Source organism: Odocoileus virginianus, chromosome 7 (genome assembly GCF_023699985.2).
Source record: "Odocoileus virginianus isolate 20LAN1187 ecotype Illinois chromosome 7, Ovbor_1.2, whole genome shotgun sequence".
In the NCBI taxonomy this organism is placed as follows: domain Eukaryota; kingdom Metazoa; phylum Chordata; class Mammalia; order Artiodactyla; family Cervidae; genus Odocoileus; species Odocoileus virginianus.
The window spans coordinates 18,768,593-18,791,910 of NC_069680.1; the positions used below are offsets into that span (position 1 = coordinate 18,768,593).

A 23,318-nucleotide genomic window follows, 5' to 3' on the forward strand; every position below is an offset into this window, starting at 1 on the left:
CAAAGGAAACTATAAGCAAGGTGAAAAGACAGCCCTCAGATTGGGAGAAAATAATAGCAAATGAAGCAACAGACAAAGGATTAATCTCAAAAATATACAAGCAACTCCTCCAGCTCAACTCCAGAAAAATAAATGACCCAATCAAAAAATGGGCCAAAGAACTCAACAGACATTTCTCCAAGGAAGACATACAGATGGCTAACAAACACATGAAAAGATGCTCAACATCACTCATTATCAGAGAAATGCAAATCAAAACCACAATGAGGTACCATTATACGCCAGTCAGGATGGCTGCTATCCAAAAGTCTACAAGCAATAAATGCTGGAGAGGGTGTGGAGAAAAGGGAACCCTCTTACACTGTTGGTGGGAATGCAAATTAGTACAGCCACTATGGAAAACAGTGTGGAGATTTCTTAAAAAGCTGGAAATAGAACTGCCATATGACCCAGCAATCCCACTTCTGGGCATACACACCAAGGAAACCAGATCTGAAAGAGCCACATGTACCATACTATCTTTAAAGTCTAAAAGAATAGGGGATGTATGGACAAAGAGACAGGCGTTAGTTTCTGAAGGAGCTTTGTGCTACTGGCTGGGCCACTCCCCACTGGGAATCCCCACCAGACATAGAGAAACCTTTTGAGTGAGGCTTCAAAATCTCCCTCCAAAATTCGGATTGACTTTTTGGAAACCTGCATACCACTATTTCAAACAAGAAGCAGGTTCACAGAAAAGACACAGTCCTGATGAGCTGTTGAAAAAACCAAGGCAGTCCCAGGGTGATTAACACTTAGTTCAAAGTGAGATGAAATACACATACACAGCTCACCATGCCCCTGGGGATGCCACGATGGAGGAGAGGCCTAAAAGCTAGTTAAGAAGGAAAAGATCCAAACTGGGGGTGGGGTTGGGGAAATAGACAAGGTAAACAGCTTAAAGCATCAAAGCAGAAGTGGCTGGAAGTCATCATTTCATAGAATAATAGACTGCACAGGGATAGTCTTCAAAATGTTATCTAATCCCTTCATCTCACAGATGAGAAAATTCAAGCATTGAAAACTAACTTCCCTGATAACACAGTAGTTAGGTAAGATGCCCCAAAAGTCCCCAAATCTGCCTCAATGTCAGTTTACTCTGACATTAATATTCTACTTTTCAATCTATACATTTTTAAGATTTTAGAGCAATTACACTTTAGTGACTATAAGAAAACATAAGAACCCCATCTTTGATCCATCGTTATAAAAACCCTCATCAAGTTCTCTGGGATTGAGACACATTGTTTTTTTGAGGCAGATGCCTGGTGTGTCTCCCTTTCCCTGGCAAAGCAATAAAGCTATCCCTTTATACTTCAGCACTCCCTCCCCAAAAGAAAACATAAGAGAAGAATTTAAGGAAACTCCAGTATCCTTGCCTGGAAAAATCTCACGGACAGAGGAGCACGGTGGGCTGCAGTCCATGGGGTCGCAAGGAGTAAGGCACAACTGAGCGACTAACACTTATCCACTCAAACATATAAGCCATGACCATACAGTGAGGGGCCTCCTTGAACAGAACAGAATGCTAATATGTACCTTCGGAGTGGCCACACATATAGCCACACATATAATCATTTTTCTAAATTCTATACAAGGTTATTTTTCAGAATAAGGCTCACCATAAAGCTATTAGTCATCCATCCACCCATCCTTTCATTCAAACTCCCATTAAATACCCACTGTGTATCAGGCCTAGAAATTAAAAAATGACTAAGATGGGTCCCACCAACAAGAAGCCTGTGGTCTGGTGGAGAAGACAGGAAAGCCATTCTGCTAACCCCAACACTACATTCTATTTCAGACTGGCAATACCACAACTGATGACTGGCTCACTTTATTTAGCGATATGAACTTTGAATGACCCTGAACTTATTTCCAAAATCCAGTCATCTTCTTATAACCAGACATGCACTAGGAAAGGATATTAGAAAATCTATATTCTATACTACTTTTTCTTAAAAATCATGTTTTATTATTTACCAAAAAAAAGAGAAGTTGTAATAAGGGGAAAGACAAGCTTTACACAAAAGTCTTACATTGTAACTCCCTTTGGCTAAAAACTGTAAAAACTGGAAAATTTGTTTGTAGTTAATAAATATGAAGTCACATAGTCCTACAGTACACAGAGGCTAGAGAAGGTCTGCTGGTGCATCAAAGCATATTTCCTTTAAGAAAAAAAAATGAACGTATGTACATTTTTACCCATAAAAAAGTTAAAATCATGTGTGTGTGTGACAGCAAGAGAGAGAGAGGTAAATGGCACTAGGGTGGGCTAGAAAAGATGCAGGTACAAGCAGACCCACAGGAACTAAAAAGGACGAGTGATGTGAGCCAGCTGACCTTGAGAACTAGAGGTGAGAGTTTAGATCAGGCACCAAGAGATTCATCAGGAATCAAATCCGACAAAAAGCAGGCCCTACTGGGTGACAGAGATGTGTCTGAGTGAACACAGGGAAAAAAGTCAAATCCAAGTTTCCTTTTTTCTTTTTGCGGGAGACGAGAGGAGGGGTGACCATCAGAGTTACAATCCACCAGAGTGCTGTGCCTTCCCAGGCTGTCTACAGAGGCATACCCATCTGGCCCAGGTGTGAAGAGCATCTGGGTCCCTCATGGGAGGGCAGGCCCCGGGGAGTCCAGCTCGGTTCTGGTGGGGTGTGCACGAAGGCTGCCCGTCCTTGTGCCTGTGAAGACTTCCTTCTGCTACAGGGCAGGCCAAACCACACACATCTCCCAGGGAATGTTCCAGCTCTGGCTTGGGAAGGTATAAAACTATACTATTTGGGGGAGATGCATTTCAAGTAAGTCATAAAGATCCTAAGGATAATATTTTTAATTTCAATAACGCTGTTGTGATGCAGTAGACTAAACCTGAACCTGAGGACCAGAAGGCCTGAGTTTGAATCCTGACTCTTCCAAATGTGTGACTTTGGGTGAGTGAATAAACCTCTCTGGGTGACAGTTTTAAGACAACAATGCTTGTCTCACAGGGTTCATTAATTTGACAAATACTTATTGAGCACCTACACTCTGCTCAGCACTATTCTGAACACTGGGATGTAGGGATGAGCAACTCAGCAAGGCCCTGGTACCTGAGTAGTTTATATCCAGAGACAGGAAAACCGTAAGTAAACAAAAAAATGAACAAATAATTTCAGACAGTATTGGGTGCTATGTTAGTTTCTTAGGACTGTTAGAACAAATGACCACAAACTTGGTGAATGAAGATAGAAAAAATGTATTTTCTTGTAGTTCTGGACACAGAAGGTTAAAATGAAGGCATCAGTAGAGCTATACACCCTCTAATGTTTCTAGGAGAGAATCCTTCTTTGTCTCTTCCAGGTTCTGGTGGCTCCAGGTGGTCCATGGCTTGTGGCAGCATCACTTCAATTGCTGCCTGCATCTTCATGTGACCTTCTCTCTGTAGTTCTCTGGGGCCTCTCTTCTTAAAAGAATAGCTAGTCATTGAATATAGGACCCCCTCTAAATCCAGGATGATTTCATTTCAAGATCCTTCACTCACACTATTTCCAAATAAGGTCACATCATGAGGTTTCAGGGATCATGAATTTGGGGGGCACACTAGTATTTTTTCAAGGCTATGGTTTTTCCAGTGGTCATGTATGGACATGAGAGTTGGACTGTGAAGAAAGCTGAGCACCAAAGAATTAATGCTTTTGAACTGTGGTGTTGGAGAAGACTCTTGAGAGTCCCTTGGACTGCAAGGAGATCCAACCAGTCCATCCTAAAGGAGATCAGTCCTGGGTGTTCATTGGAAGGACTGTTGCTGAAGCTGAAACTCCAATACTTTGGCCACCTCATGCGAAGAGTTGACTCACTGGAAAAGTCCCTGATGCTGAGAGGGATTGGGGGCAGGAGGAGAAGGGGACGACAGAGGATGAGATGGCTGGATGACATCACCGACTCGATGGACATGAGTTTGGGTAAACTCCAGGAGTTGGTGATGGACAGGGAGGCCTGGAGTGCTGCGGTTCATGGGGTCGCAAAGAGTCAGCCACGACTGAGCAACTGAACTGAGCTGAACTGTACCCTTTATATCTTAAATTTTAAGAAAAAGATTTTGCCATCCTTTGTGGCATGTGGAATCTTAGTCCCCCAACCAGGAATTGAACCTGCACCCACTGTCTTGGAAGTGCGAAGTCTTAATCACTGGACCACCAGGGAAGTTCCCTGGGGCACACTATTTAACCCAATACCCATCTTGTACAGTGCTGTAAGGAAATTGATGAGGCAATGGAGGAACGTGTCTGGGGAAATATCTTCAACAAAGATGGCCAGGGAAGGTGTCTCTGAAGAGGTGATTGCCTAACAAAGAGCAGCCTGCTATAGGAAGAATGTTCTGGGGTCCAAGAGTCCAAATGGATGCCTAAGGAGGTGACTGAGAACTGAATCTGACATGAGAACTGAATGTGGTAAAAGATCTCAAGAACCAGGAGGTATTACCTCCCTCCCCCAAAGGGCTCAAAGGACTGAGCTTGTAATCCCCCCACCAAAGAGAGTGGGTGGTCCATGCTCAGGAAGCCCCAAACCACAGAGGGCCTCCCTTCCAAGAGCACATTAATTTATAGGCCTCTCTCCCCACCGCCCCTCACAATGCAGGTGGTTTCCTGACGCAGGATATTAACTTTCAGCTGCTGGAGGTCCCTAACCTCCATGCTGGCCTAAAAGGTTTCGTCAGGTTTGGATAAGCCTCAGATAAGGAGCTGAACTTTTGCAGGCTTATGAGAACTGCACCTCCAATCCTTCAGAGATTCGCTCATCACGAACCTTAATCCATCTCAAATAAATCTTGTGCATACAGACGTGGTTTCCCACCATGGCTGTTTCACAAGGAAAAAGAACAGCTTTGTCTGTTCTGCAAAAGCCTTCTCTGTTGACATTGTGCCCGTGGATTTAATTTCTGAGATTTACATTTTAATTCTTTAAGATATTCAGGAGATAAACAAACAGAGAGGCCCATGGTTGAGACACAGCCCTTTCCTCGAAAACCTACTTGCCTTGTTTTCCTCTCTCTGGAGCCCTTGTTTCTTTCTCTTATCAAATTTAATTCAATTTCCTTCTCCACTCGGCTCAGGGTTTCCTCCCTATCTTTCAACCCTTTACTTTCTCTTCGGCCACCTCGTCCTCCCGTAATCCCCTCTCCTTATACTGAACCTCCCAGATTGGCTGGTCACTTGTCATGGTTGAATGGTGTCCCCAACCCAAAAGTTCATGTCTACTCTGAACCTCAATATGTGATCTTGCTTAGAAATAAGGTCTCTGCAGATGTCATCAAGTTATGATGAGGTCACGCTGGATTAGAGTGGGCCCTAAATCCAGTGACTGGTGTCCTTATAAGAAGAGGCCATGTGATGGTGAAGGGAGAGATTGGAAAGATGCAGCTACAAGCTAAGGAAAGCCAAGAGTTTCTGGGAGCCTTTACAGGCTGGTTAAGAGGCAGGGAAGGTCCCTCCTCTAGAACATGCAGAGAGAGCAGGGTCCTGCCAACATCTTGACTTCAGACCCCTGACTTCTAAAACTGTGAGAGAATAAATTTCTGTTGGTTTAAGCCCTCAAGTTCTTGGTTATTCATTACAAGAGCACCCAGGAAACCAGCAAAGCACTCAGCCTGCTCTCCACCTGTCTCTCACCTGGGTACCCCCCTCAGCTGGAGCCTCACAGCTGGACCCCAGGGCTGGCCCACTCGTCTAGGGAGGCCCAACCTCAGACTGACCTCTCCGTATCCATGACTGTGGAGGCCATGTGATCTCTATTCCCATAAAGAACCCAACTAAGTTTCTTTGTTTTCTCCATATTTTATTATGAAGTCTTCTAACATATAGCAAAGGTGAGATAATTTGCAATGAACACCCATATAGCTAACACCTACATTAACCATTAATCTGGTCCCTCCAAAATGACTTTGTGATATGGTGGTAAGAACTTGAACTAAGTCCAATTGCCTGCTTCTGAATTCAGGCCCTGTTCTTTACTAGATGGGAGCCCCTCTGCAAAATAAAACTACGTGAGCTTTCTGAATCTATTTCCGCATATGAAAAATGGGGATAAAAAATGAAGACAAATGAGTACATGAAACTCTTAGGGTCATTCTGGGGAAGAAAGGCATTAAAGTACGTGCCTGGCACATTGTACATAAGTAAGCAGAGGCCATCTTTATCCTCTGCCACCCAACACATAGCACTTTCATCGTGTGCACAATGCATGCTATTTCTCTGCCCAAAAAGCTACAATGACTTTCTTGTGTTTCCTAGAACAAATCTAAATTTTGCTGCCTAGATTTAAAAATAACCAAGAAAACTATTGTTCAAGCTATCTAAAATATCAAGCTAAGTTTTTTTTTTATGGATTAGAATTCCATCAACTCAAGGGCATAACTAATTCACTGTAATAATTAGAAACACTGATTGGTCAACCTTTAACAGCAAAAGGCATAATAAAATGAATAAGAAAGTGCAATAACTCAACAACAATACTATGCACTTGGTAGACAAAATCTTTTCAATCACACTGGTAGATCTGGGGGCACAGGAAAGCAGAGAGGGTTTCAGCCTTTGACAGGCTGTGAAGCCCCCCATCACTGGTTTCACCCAGTCCTAACCTAGAGCCTGGTGAGTTTACTGCACTCTCAACACCCCATAAACACAACACCAAACTTATCTTTGCCTCCACCTCCATTCAGACTGTCTTCCACCTGCCCACCTACAGGTCTGCCCTGGTCCTGTCCACTCAGGTCTTCCGCCTTCTTTAAACCATCCAGCCCCACTCTTTCAGCAGAAGAACCCCTATGACTTCCTCCAGCACTGAGAAAGGGTAGTGCCCATTGGCCCCTAGACAGACTGGCTTTGAGTTTCCAATAAAATTGTCAACTCTTGGAAGGTAGAAATGTGTTTGCTATATATCTCATGTTCCTGCTCGTACCCACACAGACCACAGCAGGTAATACCTGCTGGGTCCAAAACCTGTCCCCTTCACCCTTCACAGTGGTGAAGGAAACAGAATAGAAAAAAAAGCTTTTGGACTCATGGATAAGAAAGGATTTGGCTTGGCTGTCAACATTCAACTGCTACAGTGACAGCATCTGCTTCAACCTTACTAAGCACCTAAACTACCAAACATAAAAAGAAGTGTGTGTACATGTGCATGTCTTTATTCATGCATGTGCACACACATAAACCATACACACAAAATGCAGTTCCTCTGAGCTTTGTAGTTTTAGTTCACTGTTATTCATCAAACTTGTATTGAGCACCCACTATGTGCTAAGTACTGCACTTGGTGTTGGGAATTCAAATTAAAAGACACAGTTCCTCTGTCCAGGGGCTTGATCTGGGGTGGGGAGACTTGCTCAAACAGATCGTTACAACAACATGAGTTGAGAGAAGTGCTGATGGAGGCAGGAGGGGGTGATGGGAAACTCCACAGAGTGGGAGGCAGAATTCTCCACCTGTTGGGATGAATGAGTCAGGATAACCCAGCAGAGAAGATTCAGGCTGAGTTTTACAAAGCGAGCAGGAGCAGGGACATATCTAGGAGGGGGACTGGGAGGGGAGCTGAACTCAACATTTCAAGATAAATTGTCATTGCAGGGATTGTAAGCATGGTCCTAATAAAGACATTAGAGGAGCATGTGAAAATGCGAGCCTGCTTCTCACACACACACACACACATTGGAGGCATCAGCATGGGCCAGAGAGCTCATTCCCTCCTGCTTCCTGGGGACACAGAGAAAAGACAACTTTCTCCAGATCAGGAAACCAGCCCGCAGCAGACACAGAATCTACCAGCAACTTGATTTCATACTTTCAGGCTCCAGAACCATGAGAAATAAATGCTTGCTATTTGACACCCCACCCCACTCCCCAGTTTACGGCATTTTGTTACAACAGCCGGAACTGACATAGATAGGTACCTAATACACTCACCCCTCTGCATCTGGGTGGTCCTGTTAAGCCTAGGGAGGTCAAGGATCTGTGATTGCGTTTCACCAGGAGTAGAAGAAAGTCCTTCAGAGGAATCATGGCAGTGTATTGTAAAACCTGAAGTGAGGCTTCCTGCGTTGAAAACCCTGGCTCAAGTGTCTCACCTTGGGAGTGGGAATGTGCAGATAAGCAAGAGGAGACGCCTAGAATGATCCATGTGGTAATGATGACAGCTAGATACACCAGTAAGAACTCACACTTAATACAGATACAAGTGGTTGTATATAGAAACAGACAGGCATATATACATGGGTTAGAATACACACACATGCCTTTCTTGCTCTGTCAACTGAGAGGGTCTAAAAGAAATGACACCCCAATAACAATAAGCATACCCAGCACCTAGATCTTGGTTTCTAACATCATTCTCCAATAAAAGGAAGCAGGGCTCCTTTAGGAAATGGCTGAATCAAGGACAGGGATGGGAAATATACAAGATGAGCCTAAAGCATCTTACAGTATCAGAAAGTATTGAAGGCCTCAAAAAATAATTGCCAGTGATATGTCAAAGGGACACAAGGAGTCCACTGAAAGAGCTTCCAATGGACAAGCCAAGAAAGTAAATAAAATATGAATTACATTGTAACCCAAGGTATAGGATAAAATTCTATGAGGAGAGGAGCCTGGTGAGCTACAGTCCGTGGTGTCGCAAAGAATCGGACACAACTGAGCAACTATCACATAGGATAAAGAATCCTTTGCCAGTGCAGGAGTTGTGAGTTGGATCCCTGGGTCAAGAAGATCCCCTGGAGAAGGAAGTGGCAACCCACTCTGGTATTTTTGCCTGGGAAACCCCATGGACAGAGGAGCCTGGCAGGCTACAGCCCATGGACTTGCAAAAAGTCAGGCACAACTTAGCAACTAAATGACAACAACAAAATAAAATAAATAATCATAAGCCCATATTGATCTAAATATATGATTGAATGAAGCATAGGAACCAAATCTCCCTTGTAGAAAAATAATTTAAGTAGCTAGCCTCTGCATAATGAGATGGAACATAGCTCTGCACTTTTCCCTAAGAGTAGGCTATGCATAGATTTCCTTCCAAAGAGTACAATGTGGAAAGGAGTCGGAAAGTAACTTTGCAGTGGAAAAACTTGACAAACACTAATTCAGCCAGGTGTTCAAGATCAACATCAAGAGTCACAGATCATGTTGACAGGAAATGCCTTTGATATGAAGTCAGGCAAATGGAGCTTTACCTCTGTGATCTTCCCCCAAACCCATAATCTCAGTCTAATCATGAGAAAAACATTATTCAAATTCCCAGAGAGGGACATCTACAACAGAGACTCCTGAAAACACCAGGACTCCTCAACACTGTCAAGGTCATCAAAAACAAGGTAAGTCTTAGAAACTGTCAGAGCCGAGAGGCGCCTAAGAAGACATGGCTACTAAAAGTAATGTGATGTCTTGGATAGGATCCCAGAAAAGAGATGGAACATTAGGCAAAAACTAAGGGAATATGAAAGGGCTTCCCAGGTGGCGCAGTGGTAAAGAATCCACCTGCCACTGCAGGAGACAAAGGAGATGCAGGTTCAACCCCTGGGTTGGTAAGATCCCCCGGAGGAGGAAACGCAACCCACTCTAGTATTCTTGCCTGAAAAATTACATATAAACAGGAGCCTGGAAGGCTACAGTCTATGGGGTTGCAAAGAATCAGACACAACTGAGCGACTGATCATGCACGCATGCACTTATGCAAGGGAATCTGAATAAACCATGGAGTTTAGCTAATAATAATGGATCAATATTGGGTCATTAGTTGTAACAAATGAACCACGTTAATGTAAGATGTTAGTAATGGGGAAACGGGATGCAGGGCATATGGTGACTCTCTAGCTTCACAATTTTTCAGAAAATCTAAAACTTTACTGTAGAATAAGGTCTTTCAACCAAAATAAATAAATATATATTTCCCTGGTCCCTGTCCCTTCTCCCTGCGCCCATCCCCTTGTGTCTAGGATTGTACCCTCTGCCCCCAGTCCAGCCCCAGTCCTTTCCTGAGTCCCTAGTGATAGTCTAAAGTGGTTATTAAATCCCCAGGTGTCCAGGAGCCAGAGCCCTGCCTTTATCTCAGCGTTCACACCCACTTGCCCTCCCCTTCTGTCTCCCACTCCCAGTCCTGCCCGCCTCCGCCCAAGCCCCCCGGGGCAGACAGGTAAGTGAAGAAGAAAGCAGGGCTGAGGCTGAGGCTGGAACTGAAGCCAGCCAGAAAACACTGAGATAGGGGAGGGGGAGAAGGGTAGGAGCCTTGAAGAAAAAGTCGGAAAAAGAGGAAAGGAAAATAATAAAATAAAATTGACTATGGTTGGATTCGAACCCACAAAATAAAATAAAATCCTGGCTCTACTACTCATGACTTATATAAACATCACTAGATGGATTCTACTCTGTGCTTCAGTTTTCTCCCCTGTAAAGTGGGATTACTGGTTATAAAACCTACTTCGAAAAATACGGGGACAGATTCAATGAGAAAATGTGTACAAAGCAACTGTCCCAATGCCTGGAATACAGGAGGTGAACAAATATTGGTGGTACCATCATCATTATTATTATCATTCCAATAAGATAAAATTACAAAAGAAAAATTCCTCTGGTTATTAGCAACCATCTCCAACAATAAAACTTACTCCCTTTCATTGATCTGGCAATTGTGAAACTCAAGTAACTGCGAGGAGAGACTCTGAGACCTCACCTGAAACTCATACTTCAGGATTGGAGTGAGGACACAAGAAAATCTGCTACAAGGAAAAGCATTATGCTAGGCCAGTTGGCAGGGAACAGACCACCTTGCACAGCCCACGCAAAATGTTATAAAGCATCTCAGAGAATGTGATTATTTAAATATGCCTATCATTTTCCTACACAACACACTCAAACAAAGTGAATCTACATGAAATTAAATGGTAATGTTCAGTTTGTGCTGGAAAAATGAATGCATGTCCTACATGACTTGGAATATTCTACTGACTCTGAACAGAAAGGAGGATGATATATATACACCATAAATATTAGCATAGAGAAGTGTGACCAGGGAACCAGCCACTTTCCACCGTAAGAATGTTCACGCATTTTTCTCATTTACTAGTTAGCATCATATGACAACTTGGAGTTTTTCCCTGGAGGTGGTAACAATAGATTTAATTTATTCACCCAAATCCCACATTCATAAAGAAAACAATATTTCATAATGTATAATGTTACCAGGGGGACCATAATTCATGGCTAAAGGGTCAGAGTTTTATAATAGATGGGTTTTCTGAAGTGGTTGGGAAAAACCTAAGATCCAACTCCAGCAGTGAGACCAACACATTTGAAAAATGCAAAAGAGCTTAAGTCAAGCACATTATAAATGGCAGTGGTCACTGTCACCACAAACCCACCTCAACAATTAACGAGCTGAGCTGGGCTGCCAGAAAGCAAACTATGATGTATTGTTCTTTTCAGATTAGTAACAGCAATGCCATCCAGTGTGAATTCCATTATTAACAGGCAAAGGGAAGAACTGATGTTTCCAAAAGGCCTTCAGAATAGTGACACTTCTGCAACCACGTTTCTTTTCACCCTAATTCTCAGCCACCTCATTCTCAGCCTCTCTTTTCACCCGTGTTCTCTGGACAATACTCAAAAGCTGCAGCATGGGACATTTTTGTACTCTTATTAACTCAAGTTCACTTAAAACTTCTTAAGACAATGTATCAGCAGGAAGCCACAGTGGGTCAGGGATCCCCCCAACTCTTTCATTTTACAGACGGAAAACCGAGGCTGTGGGACAAAGCATTTGGCCCAACCTCCTCAAAAAAGGCAGCACACACAAACACACACACACACATGCACACACTCACATGTGCACACACACGCGCGCGTGCACACACACACACAAAGGTGCTGTGCTTAGTTGTTCAGTTGTGTTTGATTCTTTGCAACCCCATCGACTGTAACCTGCCAGGCTCCTCTGTCCAAGGGGACTCTCCAGGTAAGAATACTGGAGTAGATTGCCATGCCCTACTCCACGGGATCTTCCCAACCCAGGGATTGAACCCAGGTCTCCTGCATTGCAGGCAGATTCCCTACCATCTGAGCACCAGGGAAGCACATACATTAATAATGTATATATAAATAGGTGGGGAAACAGTAGAAACAGTGGCTGACTTTATTTTTCTGGGCTGAAAAATCACTGCAGATGGTGATTGCAGCCATGAAATTAAAAGACGTTTACTCCTTGGAAGGAAAGTTATCACCAACCTGGACAGCATATTGAAAAGCAGAGATAGTACTTTGCCAACAAAGGTCCATCTAGTCAAGGCTATGGTTTTTCCAGTGGGCATGTATAGATGTGAGAGTTGGACTGTGAAGAAAGCTGAGCGCCGAAAAATTGATGCTTTTGAACTGTGGTGTTGGAGAAGACTCTTGAGAGTCCCTTGGACTGCAAGGAGATCCAGCCAGTCCATCCTAAAGGAGATCAGTCCTGGGTGTTCATTGGAAGGGCTGATGTTGAAGCTGAAACTCCAATACTTTGGCCACGTGATGCGAAGAGTTGACTCACTGGAAAAGACCCTGATTCTGGGAAAGATTGAGGGCAGGAAGAGGAGGGGACGACAGAGGGTGAGATGGTTGGATGGCATCACCGACTCGACGGACATGGGTCTGGGTGGACTCCGGGAGTTGGTGATGGACAAGGAGGCCTGGCATGCTGCCGTTCATGGGGTCACAAAGAGTCGGACACGACTGAGCGACTGAACTGAACTGAATACAGATGATGAAGACATACATATGTACTGGAGAAAAGCGGCTTTTTACAATCTGAAGACACACCGAAGAATATTTTGTTGATGTCTTTGATGAGTATAATTTGCCAGCCTTAAGTCACGGCACAAGACTCCACACAGGCACAAAATATGGTGCTCAGCAGAGGGGAGCTGGCTGGGTAGGAAGTTCCCACTAACCACCACACTTCCTCAAGGGAGCCACTAGGACCTGAGGGCAGGGCCCCATCCCAGCCCGGCCGGAGCCCGCTCAGCACTCAGCCTTGGTTCTGGTTTTGACTTCTCACAGGCTGTTCTTGCGCATTTTCACAGCAGTCATTGCAGTGCTTTGAAATGAACTAAGACCATGCGACTCTGCTACTTAAAACTCACCACTACCACCAGGGACTTCCTTTGGCCCCTAGCCTGCCCTCCTCTCCTTGCTCGTTTCATACAACTTCCTCTGTCCCGCCAGCTTCCTTCTGATTCTGGCACACGGGGGCATTCCTGCCCACCAGACCCCTCTCTTGCAAGTTTTCTTGCTGGTCCCCAGATTCTCCGATAGCTGGTCTTCCTTGTCGCTCTCTGGCCGCCCCCATGTAACATCCCTGGCCCTCTGAGCCCCTAGCGAACCATCCGTGATATTTTCTTCACTGACTGTGCTGTGCTGTGCTTAGTCACTCAGTCATGGTCAACTCTTTGCAACCACATGGACTGCAGCCCGCCAGGCTCCTCTGTCCATGGGGATTCTCCAGCCAAGCATGCTAGAGTGGGTTGCCATGCCCTCCTCCAGGGGATCTTCCCAACCCAGAGATTGAACCTAGGTCTCCTATGCTGCAGGCGGATTCTTTACATGTGAGCCATCAGGGCAAGCCCAAGAATACTGGAGTGGGTAGCCTGTCCCTTCTCCGGGGGATCTTCCCAACCCAGGAATCCAAATGAGGTCTCCTGTGTTGCAAGCAGATTCTTAACCAGCTGAGCTACTAGGGAAGCCCTCACTTCTTGTATCCCTCTTGAAATTTACCTTGTTTATTAATTTGCATGGCTGGCATCAAATGTTCCCCAAGCTCGACCATGAGTTCCATGAGAACAGGGGACTTCACTGTCTCAGTCACTCCTTTATCCTCATAGAAAGTTCCTGGCACACAGTTACCGGTTACAAAATAAACAAGTGCACTATATTTGAAAGGTATCAAAAATTACTTGAGCTGGAAGAAAACCATCTCTAATAGCAAGATCCCAGCTCCAGGTGAGAACCAAGGAGGAGGGAAGAAAGACTATGCCTCTTCGGGCACAGAGTCTATAAAGGACTTCAGTTCACTGAGCAGAGAATTAACTCAATGGTGAAATCTTTATATGGTGCCTGCTGATGCTTTCAAATGCCCAGCTGAGTGGTGGTGTTCTCATTTCCAAGCCACTCAGTTTCCGTTCGATTTCAGAATCAAGGTTGAGCCCATGGATGAGCATTCAAAGGTGCTTCAGTAACTTCAAATGAGCTGTGTGGTGTGTGTGTGCATGTGTAGTCTTGACTTCATTATTAAAGGATCGCTATAAAAGTGCCCTAAAACTCGAGATTCTAGACACATGCGCACGTACAGCATTTTCAATTGCAATTGATGTTGTGAAGAGCAATTCTGTGGCTCTTCAGAATTCCTGAGAGCCATCTAATGGCTCATGAGCTCTGTGGATACCAGAGAATGTGGGTCAATTAAGGCTTCTTGAAAATGTGGCCCCATGGCCCCCAGGACTTCTATACACGAAGGCCCAGCTGCAGACCCACTGGTCCCTGACGGTCCTTGGGCCCTGCGGTCTAACCGTCACAGCAAGTGGCATTTACAGATGAAAGAACTGAGACGAGCTCAGAAATGGCTCTGAGGGTAGAAATCAGCTCCCAGGTGCACACACCACAGTACCAGCAGAGAAAGACCCGCAGTAGCTGCTGCACTGTCGCCCGCTATAACAAGATTGACCTGTAGTGAAATAAAAGCTAATGCTATCCAGAGGAAAAAACTTCAGTTTCCTCTGAGAACATCTGATGTTGTCAGCTTGCAAGCCTGCTTCCCTCTTCTGCCAACCCTAGTGCACGGCTGCCCCAACATGCAAGGATTCCTCTGGGCAGAGACCTCACTCGCTCATGGCCAAGAGTACATTTTTGCAAACCAGCATCCCCCAACCCAGCTGCCCTTCAGTCCCTGGGTAAACCAAAGCAAGCCAGGCCTGATGCCCACAGCATGGTCAGCCCAGAGCCACTCACAGCTGCATCGTGTAGATGGGCGGCAGAAACGGCCCTGTGGCTTCTGCTCACCTGAAACCACAGTTTTCTGCTGTTTATTTCTAGCACACTCCATGGCCCCTGTGTTTCAAGTTAATGGCACAATTCTGGTAGCAGAGTTTCCGCACACCCACCCCCCACCCGCCCCCGCCCCAAGAAGATGCTGTGCAGTCACGTTGCAGACATTGTCTGCAAGACACAGAAGCTTTGTCTTTTTCTGAGGTTACTGTCACTGACACATTTTTACTGTCACATTTTACTGAGCATTCATTTCACAGGCAGAATGGCCAGAAGCAGAGGTAAGGAGGGGAACCAGCTGGTGAGTTCTTGGCCATCATTTCAGAGAATGTCCCTCTGTATGAAACGGTCCTGCAAGGCCAGAGCCATGTAAATAATTCACAAAAGCAAGTTCAGTTCTCCCCATCTGTAATCCTAGTAGTATCTCACAGTGCCAGGGGTAGCTAGCAGCTTCTGTCTCTGGAAGATCCTATTAAGTCTCAATAGTCCATGATTTGCAGGTGATTATGTAAGTTTTGCTCTGCATATCATTGTTACCGACAGTCAAATCCCATCAATGGAATGGAGTGACTGATTAAAAAAGGAGGTAAACTTGACATGAGCAGTCTGATAAGCCACTTTTTATACTGACTACAATAACTGAATGCTCATGGTTATGGGTAGAAAAGCCAGATCTGATACCAACCTTTTCTCTCTCCATCCTCCAGGGGCCTCAGCACACTGGCTCCAGCAAGACTTTTCCAAACTCGCACATTTTATGTCTCAAAAGAAGACATGTAGTTTGGCATTGGGGAGAGCTTGGCTCTCTAGTTCATAGAAAAAAAGAAACAAACTGCCTCCCAGAGCATGTCATTGAACCCTCAACGTGTCAAGGAAGAAAACTTTACACTGTAGCCAGGACCCTGACGTTAGCACATGCTTTACACCCACAGTCGTGGCACCTTCTCAATTTTGCCCATCGCTTCGTCTCCAGCCAAATGGAACTTATTACTTCTGGCTGGTTTAGATTTATGAATTATTTATAAAAGTAGGTCTATGACTCCACAATCTTAAAAGACAACACAAGTCCCTTCGTTGTTACCCACAACTGCGCTTCGATCAGAGAAAGCAGACAGAACTTCTCCATCACACGTTGCATGTTTGGGGTAAAATAATCATTGAGAAAATATCCAGCCCATAAAATTATTTGGAAGCTACTTATGGGATGCCTGGATTTTTTTTTTTTTTTTACACAAGTCTCTTATCCTAAGGCAGCCTGGGACTCGAGAATGAGGTGGCAGGCGTGAGATATACACGCTTCCCACCTTGAATATATATACAATTCGGACTGTCCACTTTCTCCCAGTAGTCTCAGATGGTGATGAAAAACGGAAAGAGGCAGTTGCCCCGAATGTGTATCTAGTGGGTTCAATAAGGCCATGCCCGCAAGTCTCGCAGAGCGCAAAAGCTGTGTATCCTGAGTGGGAATTTAAACATGCGCCAGAAGGACACAATCCAGGCTACGCTTTCCCTCTCCAGCTCCCCTGAGCCTGTAAACTTGACTGGAAAAATATGTAAGATACTGCACACCCTTGCCGGGTTCCTCTCAGTCACTGGCCCAACTGGAGGGACTGTGAGGTCCCCCTGGCTGAAGGGCACAAGTGACCGGCCAGCCACGGTCTTGCCCACATTTCCCGGACAGCTCTGCTTGGCAGAGAAGCCCCCAGGTGGAGGTGGCATGTGGAGACCTGGCCAACCAACAGCTGGCCTTGATGCAGGAGCTCCGAGAAACAGGGGCCTCCACCCGATCCCCTCCAGAGACAGCTGCTCCCCACCTGTCCCACAAGCCCACAGCAGCCCTGCCCTCGGACAGGTGCCCAGCCGTGAACCCGCCCCACTGTCCCTGCCCCAGCTGTCTAGTCCTCGTTCTACCCCCAAGCAAGGTCCAGATGGAGGGGCAGAGGCCCTGGAAGGCTGATGACGCTTCAGGCCACCCTAGGCCATCCTCCTCACGGTACGTCTCTCCTGAAGTCCCTGTGGCACGTCCACGGAAGGATGGAAGCCCCATAACCCTCTGCACACGGGTGACACTCTTTCCCAAAAGAGCACAAACAATAGAGAAGCAGGCAAGAGGCAATGAGCTTACCTTGCTGAAAAACATCTGCCAGGAGGAAAGAAAAACAGGAGGAAAAAGGGAGAGAGAAAGGAGAAAAAAATTAATAACTGTGTTGCAAGTGACAGTGATGAGCATGATAGCTAACATATCCTGACTGTGCTAAACACTCTTGTACAGTATTTCCTCTGCTCAGAGGCAGTGCTTAAAAGCTTGAGCTCTGGAAGGGAACTACGTGGGTTTAAATCCTGGCTTGATGGTTACTAACCCTGTGGCTCACAGATTCCTAAACCACAAATACATCTGCAGTGGAAAGATTAAACAAACTGTGTCCTATGTTTTAATGTCTTAGACTGGTGCCCAGGACATGGTAAACAAAAGTTGTCAGTTGCTATTCATGTTAATATTATTATTTTCACTACAACCCTGTGAGGCAAGTTGCAATATTATCCTTACTTTATAGATAGGGAAACTGAGCTTCTGCATGGTTGAGAAACTGATCCAAAACCACAGAGGAATAAACAATGAGCTCAGGATTGAACCCAAATCTGTCTGATTCCACAAACCATCTTCTTGCCTACTACTAAGCTGCCAGGCTGGTTTATAAACAACAACAGAAGTGACAATGGCACGCAACAGGATAAACAGAGGAAAGGCCCGTGACTCTGCTAAAGTTTCATATTTAAATCATAATAAGCAGAAAATCTGTATGAATTCTCCACATATAAGTCACAACTAATAACACCAGGTCTTCATATTAAACCTGAAGTCAAAATCTGTGACAAGTTGGAAAAAAATACTAATTCATCTTTTTCAACAAGTATTTGAGAGGCTACTATATGCCAAGCACTAGGTTTGGCATCTAAAAACACACATATTAGCAAAAAGCATAAATTAACAAGCACTGGCTAACACCCACCAACAGAAACCACTAGGCATACTTCTGGGCTCTGGGCTCATTTGCTTCAGTCATGTTCAGATCTTTGTGACCACAGCCCACCAGGCTCCTCTCTTCATGAGATTCTCTAGGCAAGAAAATTGGAGTGGGCTGCCATGGCCTCCTCCTCCAGGGGATCTTCCCTACCCAGGGATTGAACCCACATCTCTTGCACTGCAGGCAGGTTCTTTACCTGTTGAGCCAACAGGCTTTATATAAATGATTAATCCAGTACGAACTTGTTCTGTCTGCCTTCTACTCTACAGTGATTGTGGGAGTCATCCATGTTGTGGCATGTAGTAGGTCATTCATTCTCACTGCTAGGTAGTATTCTACTGGGTGACTTTGGTTATTTTTTTTTCCATTTATTTTTATTAGTTAGAGGCTAATTACTTCACAATATTGTAGTGGTTTTTGCCATACATTGACATGAATCAGCCATGGATTTACATGTATTCCCCATCCTGATCCCCGCTCCCACCTCCCTCTCCACCCGATCCCTCTGGGTCTTCCCAGTGCACCAGCCCCGAGCACTTGTCTCATGCATCCAACCTGGGCTGGTGATCTGTTTCACCCTTGATAATATACATATTTCGATGCTGTTCTCTCGTTCTCTAAACGTCCCACCCTCGCCTTCTCCCACAGAGTCCAAAAGTCTGTTCTGTACATCTGTGTCTCTTTTTCTGTTTTGCATATAGGGTTATCATTACCATCTTTCTAAATTCCATATATATGTGTTAGTATGCTGTACTGGTCTTTATCTTTCTGGCTTACTTCACTCTGTATAATGGGCTCCAGTTTCATCCATCTCATTAGAACTGATTCAAATGAATTCTTTTAAACGGCTGAGTAATATTCCATGGTGTATATGTACCACAGCTTCCTCATCCATTCGTCTGCTGATGGGCATCTAGGTTGCTTCCATGTCCTGGCTATTATAAACAGTGCTGCGATGAACATTGGGGTGCATGTGTCTCTTTCAGATCTGGTTTCCTCGGTGTGTATGCCCAGGAGTGGGATTGCTGGGTCATATGGCAGTTCTATTTCCAGTTTTTTAAGAAATCTCCACACTGTTCTCCATAGCGGCTGTACTAGTTTGCATTCCCACCAACAGTGTAAGAGGGTTCTCTTTTCTCCACACCCTCTCCAGCATTAATTGCTTGTAGACTTTTGGATAGCAGCCATCCTGACTGGCGTGTAATGGTACCTCATTGTAGTTTTGATTTGCATTTCTCTGATAATGAGTGATGTTGAGCATCTTTTCATGTGTTTGTTAGCCATCTGTATGTCTTCTTTGGAGAAATGTCTGTTTAGTTCTTTGGCCCATTTTTTGATTGGGTCATTTATTCTTCTGGAATTGAGCTGCAGGAGTTGCTTGTATATTTTTGAGATTAATCCTTTGTCTGTTGCTTCATTTGCTATTATTTTCTCCCAATCTGAGGGCTGTCTTTTCACCTTGCTTATAGTTTCCTTTGTTGTGCAAAAGTTTTTAAGTTTCATTAGGTCCCATTTGTTTATTTTTGCTTTTACTTCCAACATTCTGGGAGGTGGGTCATAGAGGATCCCGCTGTGATTTATGTCGGAGAGTGTTTTGCCTATGTTCTCCTTTAGGAGTTTTATAGTTTCTGGTCTTACATTTAGATCTTTAATCCATTTTGAGTTTATTTTTGTGTATGGTGTTAGAAAGTGTTCTAGTTTCATTCTTTTACAGGTGGTTGACCAGTTTTCCCAGCACCACTTGTTAAAGAGGTTGTCTTTTTTCCATTGTATATTCTTGCTTCCTTCATTGAAGATAAGGTGTCCATAGGTTCGTGGATTTATCTCTGGGCTTTCTATTCTGTTCCATTGATCTATATTTCTGTCTTTGTTCCAGTACCATACTGTCTTGATGACTGTGGCTTTGTAGTATAGTCTGAAGTCAGGGAGGTTGATTCCTCCAGATCCAGTCTTCTTTCTCAAGATTACTTTGGCTATTCGAGGTTTTTTGTATTTCCACACAAATTGTGAAATTATTTGTTCTATTTCTGTGAAAAATACCGTTGGTAGCTTGACAGGGATTTCATAGAATTTATAGATTGCTTTGGGTATCTACTGGGTGATTTTATGATTTTATCATAATTTATTTCTCCATCCTAATGAGGATGGATATTTGGATTATTTCTGAAGACAACTGTTGGGCAATTATAGACTGTGATGTTTTGTCCCTATCTTTTGATGAACATGAATGCATAGGTCAGGTACATTTTTCAAGACTTTTGTTTTTTGATGTGGACAATTTTTAAATTACTGAATCTGTTACAATATTGCTTATGTTTATGCTTTGGGTTTTTTGGCCACAAGGTATGTGGGATCTTAGTTTCCTGACCAGGGATCAAAACTTTACCCCTTGCATTAGAAGGTGAAGTATTAACACTGGACTGCCAGGGAAGTCCCTGCAAGGTACTTTTTGATATCAGGCTCACACTGCTTCTACAAACTCCCAATCACCCCCAAAACATTCCTGTCTAGTCCTACTTTCTCAGCCAGTAATTTAAAGACGGAGGATAGCATTGGCTAGAATACAGACACCACCATGCAGATCTAAGCCAGTTCCTGCCCTGATCACGGGGTTGTGCCATGCTGTCGTGTCCGACTCTTTGCAAACCTATGGATTGTAGCCTGCCAGGCTCCTCTGTCCATGAGATTCTCCAGGAAAGAACACTGGAGTGGGTTGTCATGCCCTCCTCCAAGGGATCTTCCTAACCCAGGGATCAAACCAGGGTCTCCCGAACTGCAGGGAGAATCTTTACCATCTGAGCCAACACGGGGTTGTAAATAGGTACAAAACTTCTACAAGACAGTTTGACACTATGTATGGAAAAGTTAAATATACACCCTTAACCTAACAACACCACTGCAAGGAATGTCATCTAATGAAATATGTAAAGGTCTTCAAATATCTAAAGTCTACAAAGATGTTCATTACAGCATTGTATATGAAGGACAAGGAACAGAGATTGTCTATTTGCCTGTCAATAGAGAACCAAATCAAAAATAATACATCCATACAATGGATTATGGTTCAGCCATTTAAAATGATGGATGATTTTTACTATTTTTGAGCAAAGAAATCAGACAGTAACATGGGACATGTATTTGTATCCTGAGCTTGTGTATGTACATGTATGGGTGTATATGTCTAGAGATCTATGTGATGGCCACAGAAATGTTAACGTTCAGGTAATTGCATCTGGGATCATTTTAAATATTATATAAGAATTTCTGTATTATTTTAAATTTAACAATGAACATGCTCTATATTTACAATCTGAATTTAAAATTTATCTGATCTTAAAAACTAAATGAGAATTATATCATCAACATCTATATTTGCTGTCAGTCTTCAGCTAAAACATCAGCTCCCACAAGGTCACAAAGAGCCAAGGGGCCACAAATGGTGTGGATAACCATGTACTTAATGGGTTAAACAGACTGCAAGGAGAGAAGAACGGTGAGAACAGTTTTCATTCCAGGTTCCTCTGCCCATGGAAATCTCCAGGCAAGAATACTGGAGTGGATTGCTAGTCCCTTCTCCAGGGGATCTTCCCGACCCAAGGATCAAACCTGTGTCTCCTGCATTGCAGGCAGATTCTTTACCATCTGAGCCACCAGGGGAGCCCCCATTGGGGCACATGTGCCCTCATAAGGGGTGTCACTCACATGCAATACACATGCTCCCCAGGGCACACCTAGGCCAGTGGCTATAGGATAGATGAGACTAACACAGGCTTACAACTCCTAGGGAGTTGGCTAAATCACCACCCCTTCTCTCACACTCAGGAAAGCCAACTGGAATGTAAATGGGCTAGACTGGTGCCATTACAGGAAAACTTAAACCCTGCTTTAATTTATACATGCCATACATTACTCTCTAACCTCAGTCATTCATCACTGGCCCAAGTTCTGACATGGCCGTGTATACAAAGCTACTCAGCCCCCACGCCCTGACAGTCCAGAGACCGTGAGAAGGACCGTGTGCAGCTCCCTGAATTACCACAGTCACGTGGGAACTGCACCCTCTGCAATGCACACCCTCTGACCAGCCTGCACACCTGGAGAAGCCCTCCTCCTCCCCCTTAATGCCACAGCCACTGTGAAGTTTCTCAGAGCCTATCCCTGCAGAGAAGGAAGTCACTCTTTCCGCCTCTGTGCTCCCAGAGTAACTTGTGCATGTTGCAATTAGAGCTCACACTATAATTAGTTATTTATGAAGACCATGTGCTCCTGAGAACAAGAGCTATGCATCTGGATGGTCTTTGTGGATCCTAACTGCCTGGCGTGGTGTGCTCCCACACAGGAGGGAAGGGCAGGGGGCTGGTCTCTCTCAACACTCGTCTGCTACAACCCCCTTGTTTTACAGACGAAGAAACTGAGTCCCACAGAAGGAAGAGATCTCTCCCAAGATCACACATGGTGTCCGTGAAAGGTTGAGCCAGGACGACACGAGATTCATTTAACCTTAATGAAGCACAAAATCATCCCTATTAGTAGCAAAGTACAAATTAGAGATTTATCATTCTCCTTTAATGAATACAGACAAAAATTTCCAGCATTGAAAACATCAATGAAATGAGATTAGCCTTTCAAATACGGATCCAGCCTCGACATCCGTCCAGAAACTTCAACCTCCTCTCCAGGGCTTTCAGTACTGATCTGAGTTACTGGAAAATATCAGTGGGCAGGGAGGGAGGAAATTCAGGCAGAGATTCAGGAATTAGAGACCTTATTCGTCAATCCCACTCTATATTTCATGGTTTAATAGACAAACCTACATAGAGTACTATTCCTATCTTCTATCCCAGAAAACTCTCCTGATTTTCATATAAGCTACTTCAGATTCTTTTTAAATTCACTTTTCAGCTTCATTTACATCTTGCACCTTTTTATTCAAATGTAAATTTTAATAAACACTAGTATAAATATTACAACAATTTTGCACATGAGTTATCTTGTAATTTACACTCTAAATTTATGTCTTTTGTACTCTATGACATAAATCATTCCATTGTTAGCATTACTTAGCTCTTTGCTCTGAATAATAACTGCCTGGGTACCCTCTTTAAAATTTCACTTTTCCAGACGGAAGCAGCCATCCAGGCTCATGTTCAAATGATTCATGGACAGAAGAATGGAAAATAAGTGAGAAGAAGGTAGATTCTGTGCCATTTCA

The 23,318-nt window shown here is 44.1% G+C and overlaps 1 protein-coding gene across 3 annotated transcripts in view; it reads right to left on the reverse strand.

The window, feature by feature from the left end:
- Window positions 1-23,318, reverse strand: part of GFRA1 (GDNF family receptor alpha 1) — a 225,161-nt gene that overhangs the window by 142,873 nt on the left and 58,970 nt on the right. For 2 of the 3 annotated variants that reach the window (XM_070470252.1, XM_020897148.2), the window contains exon 5: window positions 17,206-17,220. The exons of the other annotated variant lie outside the window; for it this stretch is intronic. In XM_070470252.1, the coding sequence (XP_070326353.1) occupies window positions 17,206-17,220 (15 nt within the window). The remainder of the gene's footprint in view (window positions 1-17,205; window positions 17,221-23,318) is intronic. 3 annotated transcript variants of the gene reach the window in all.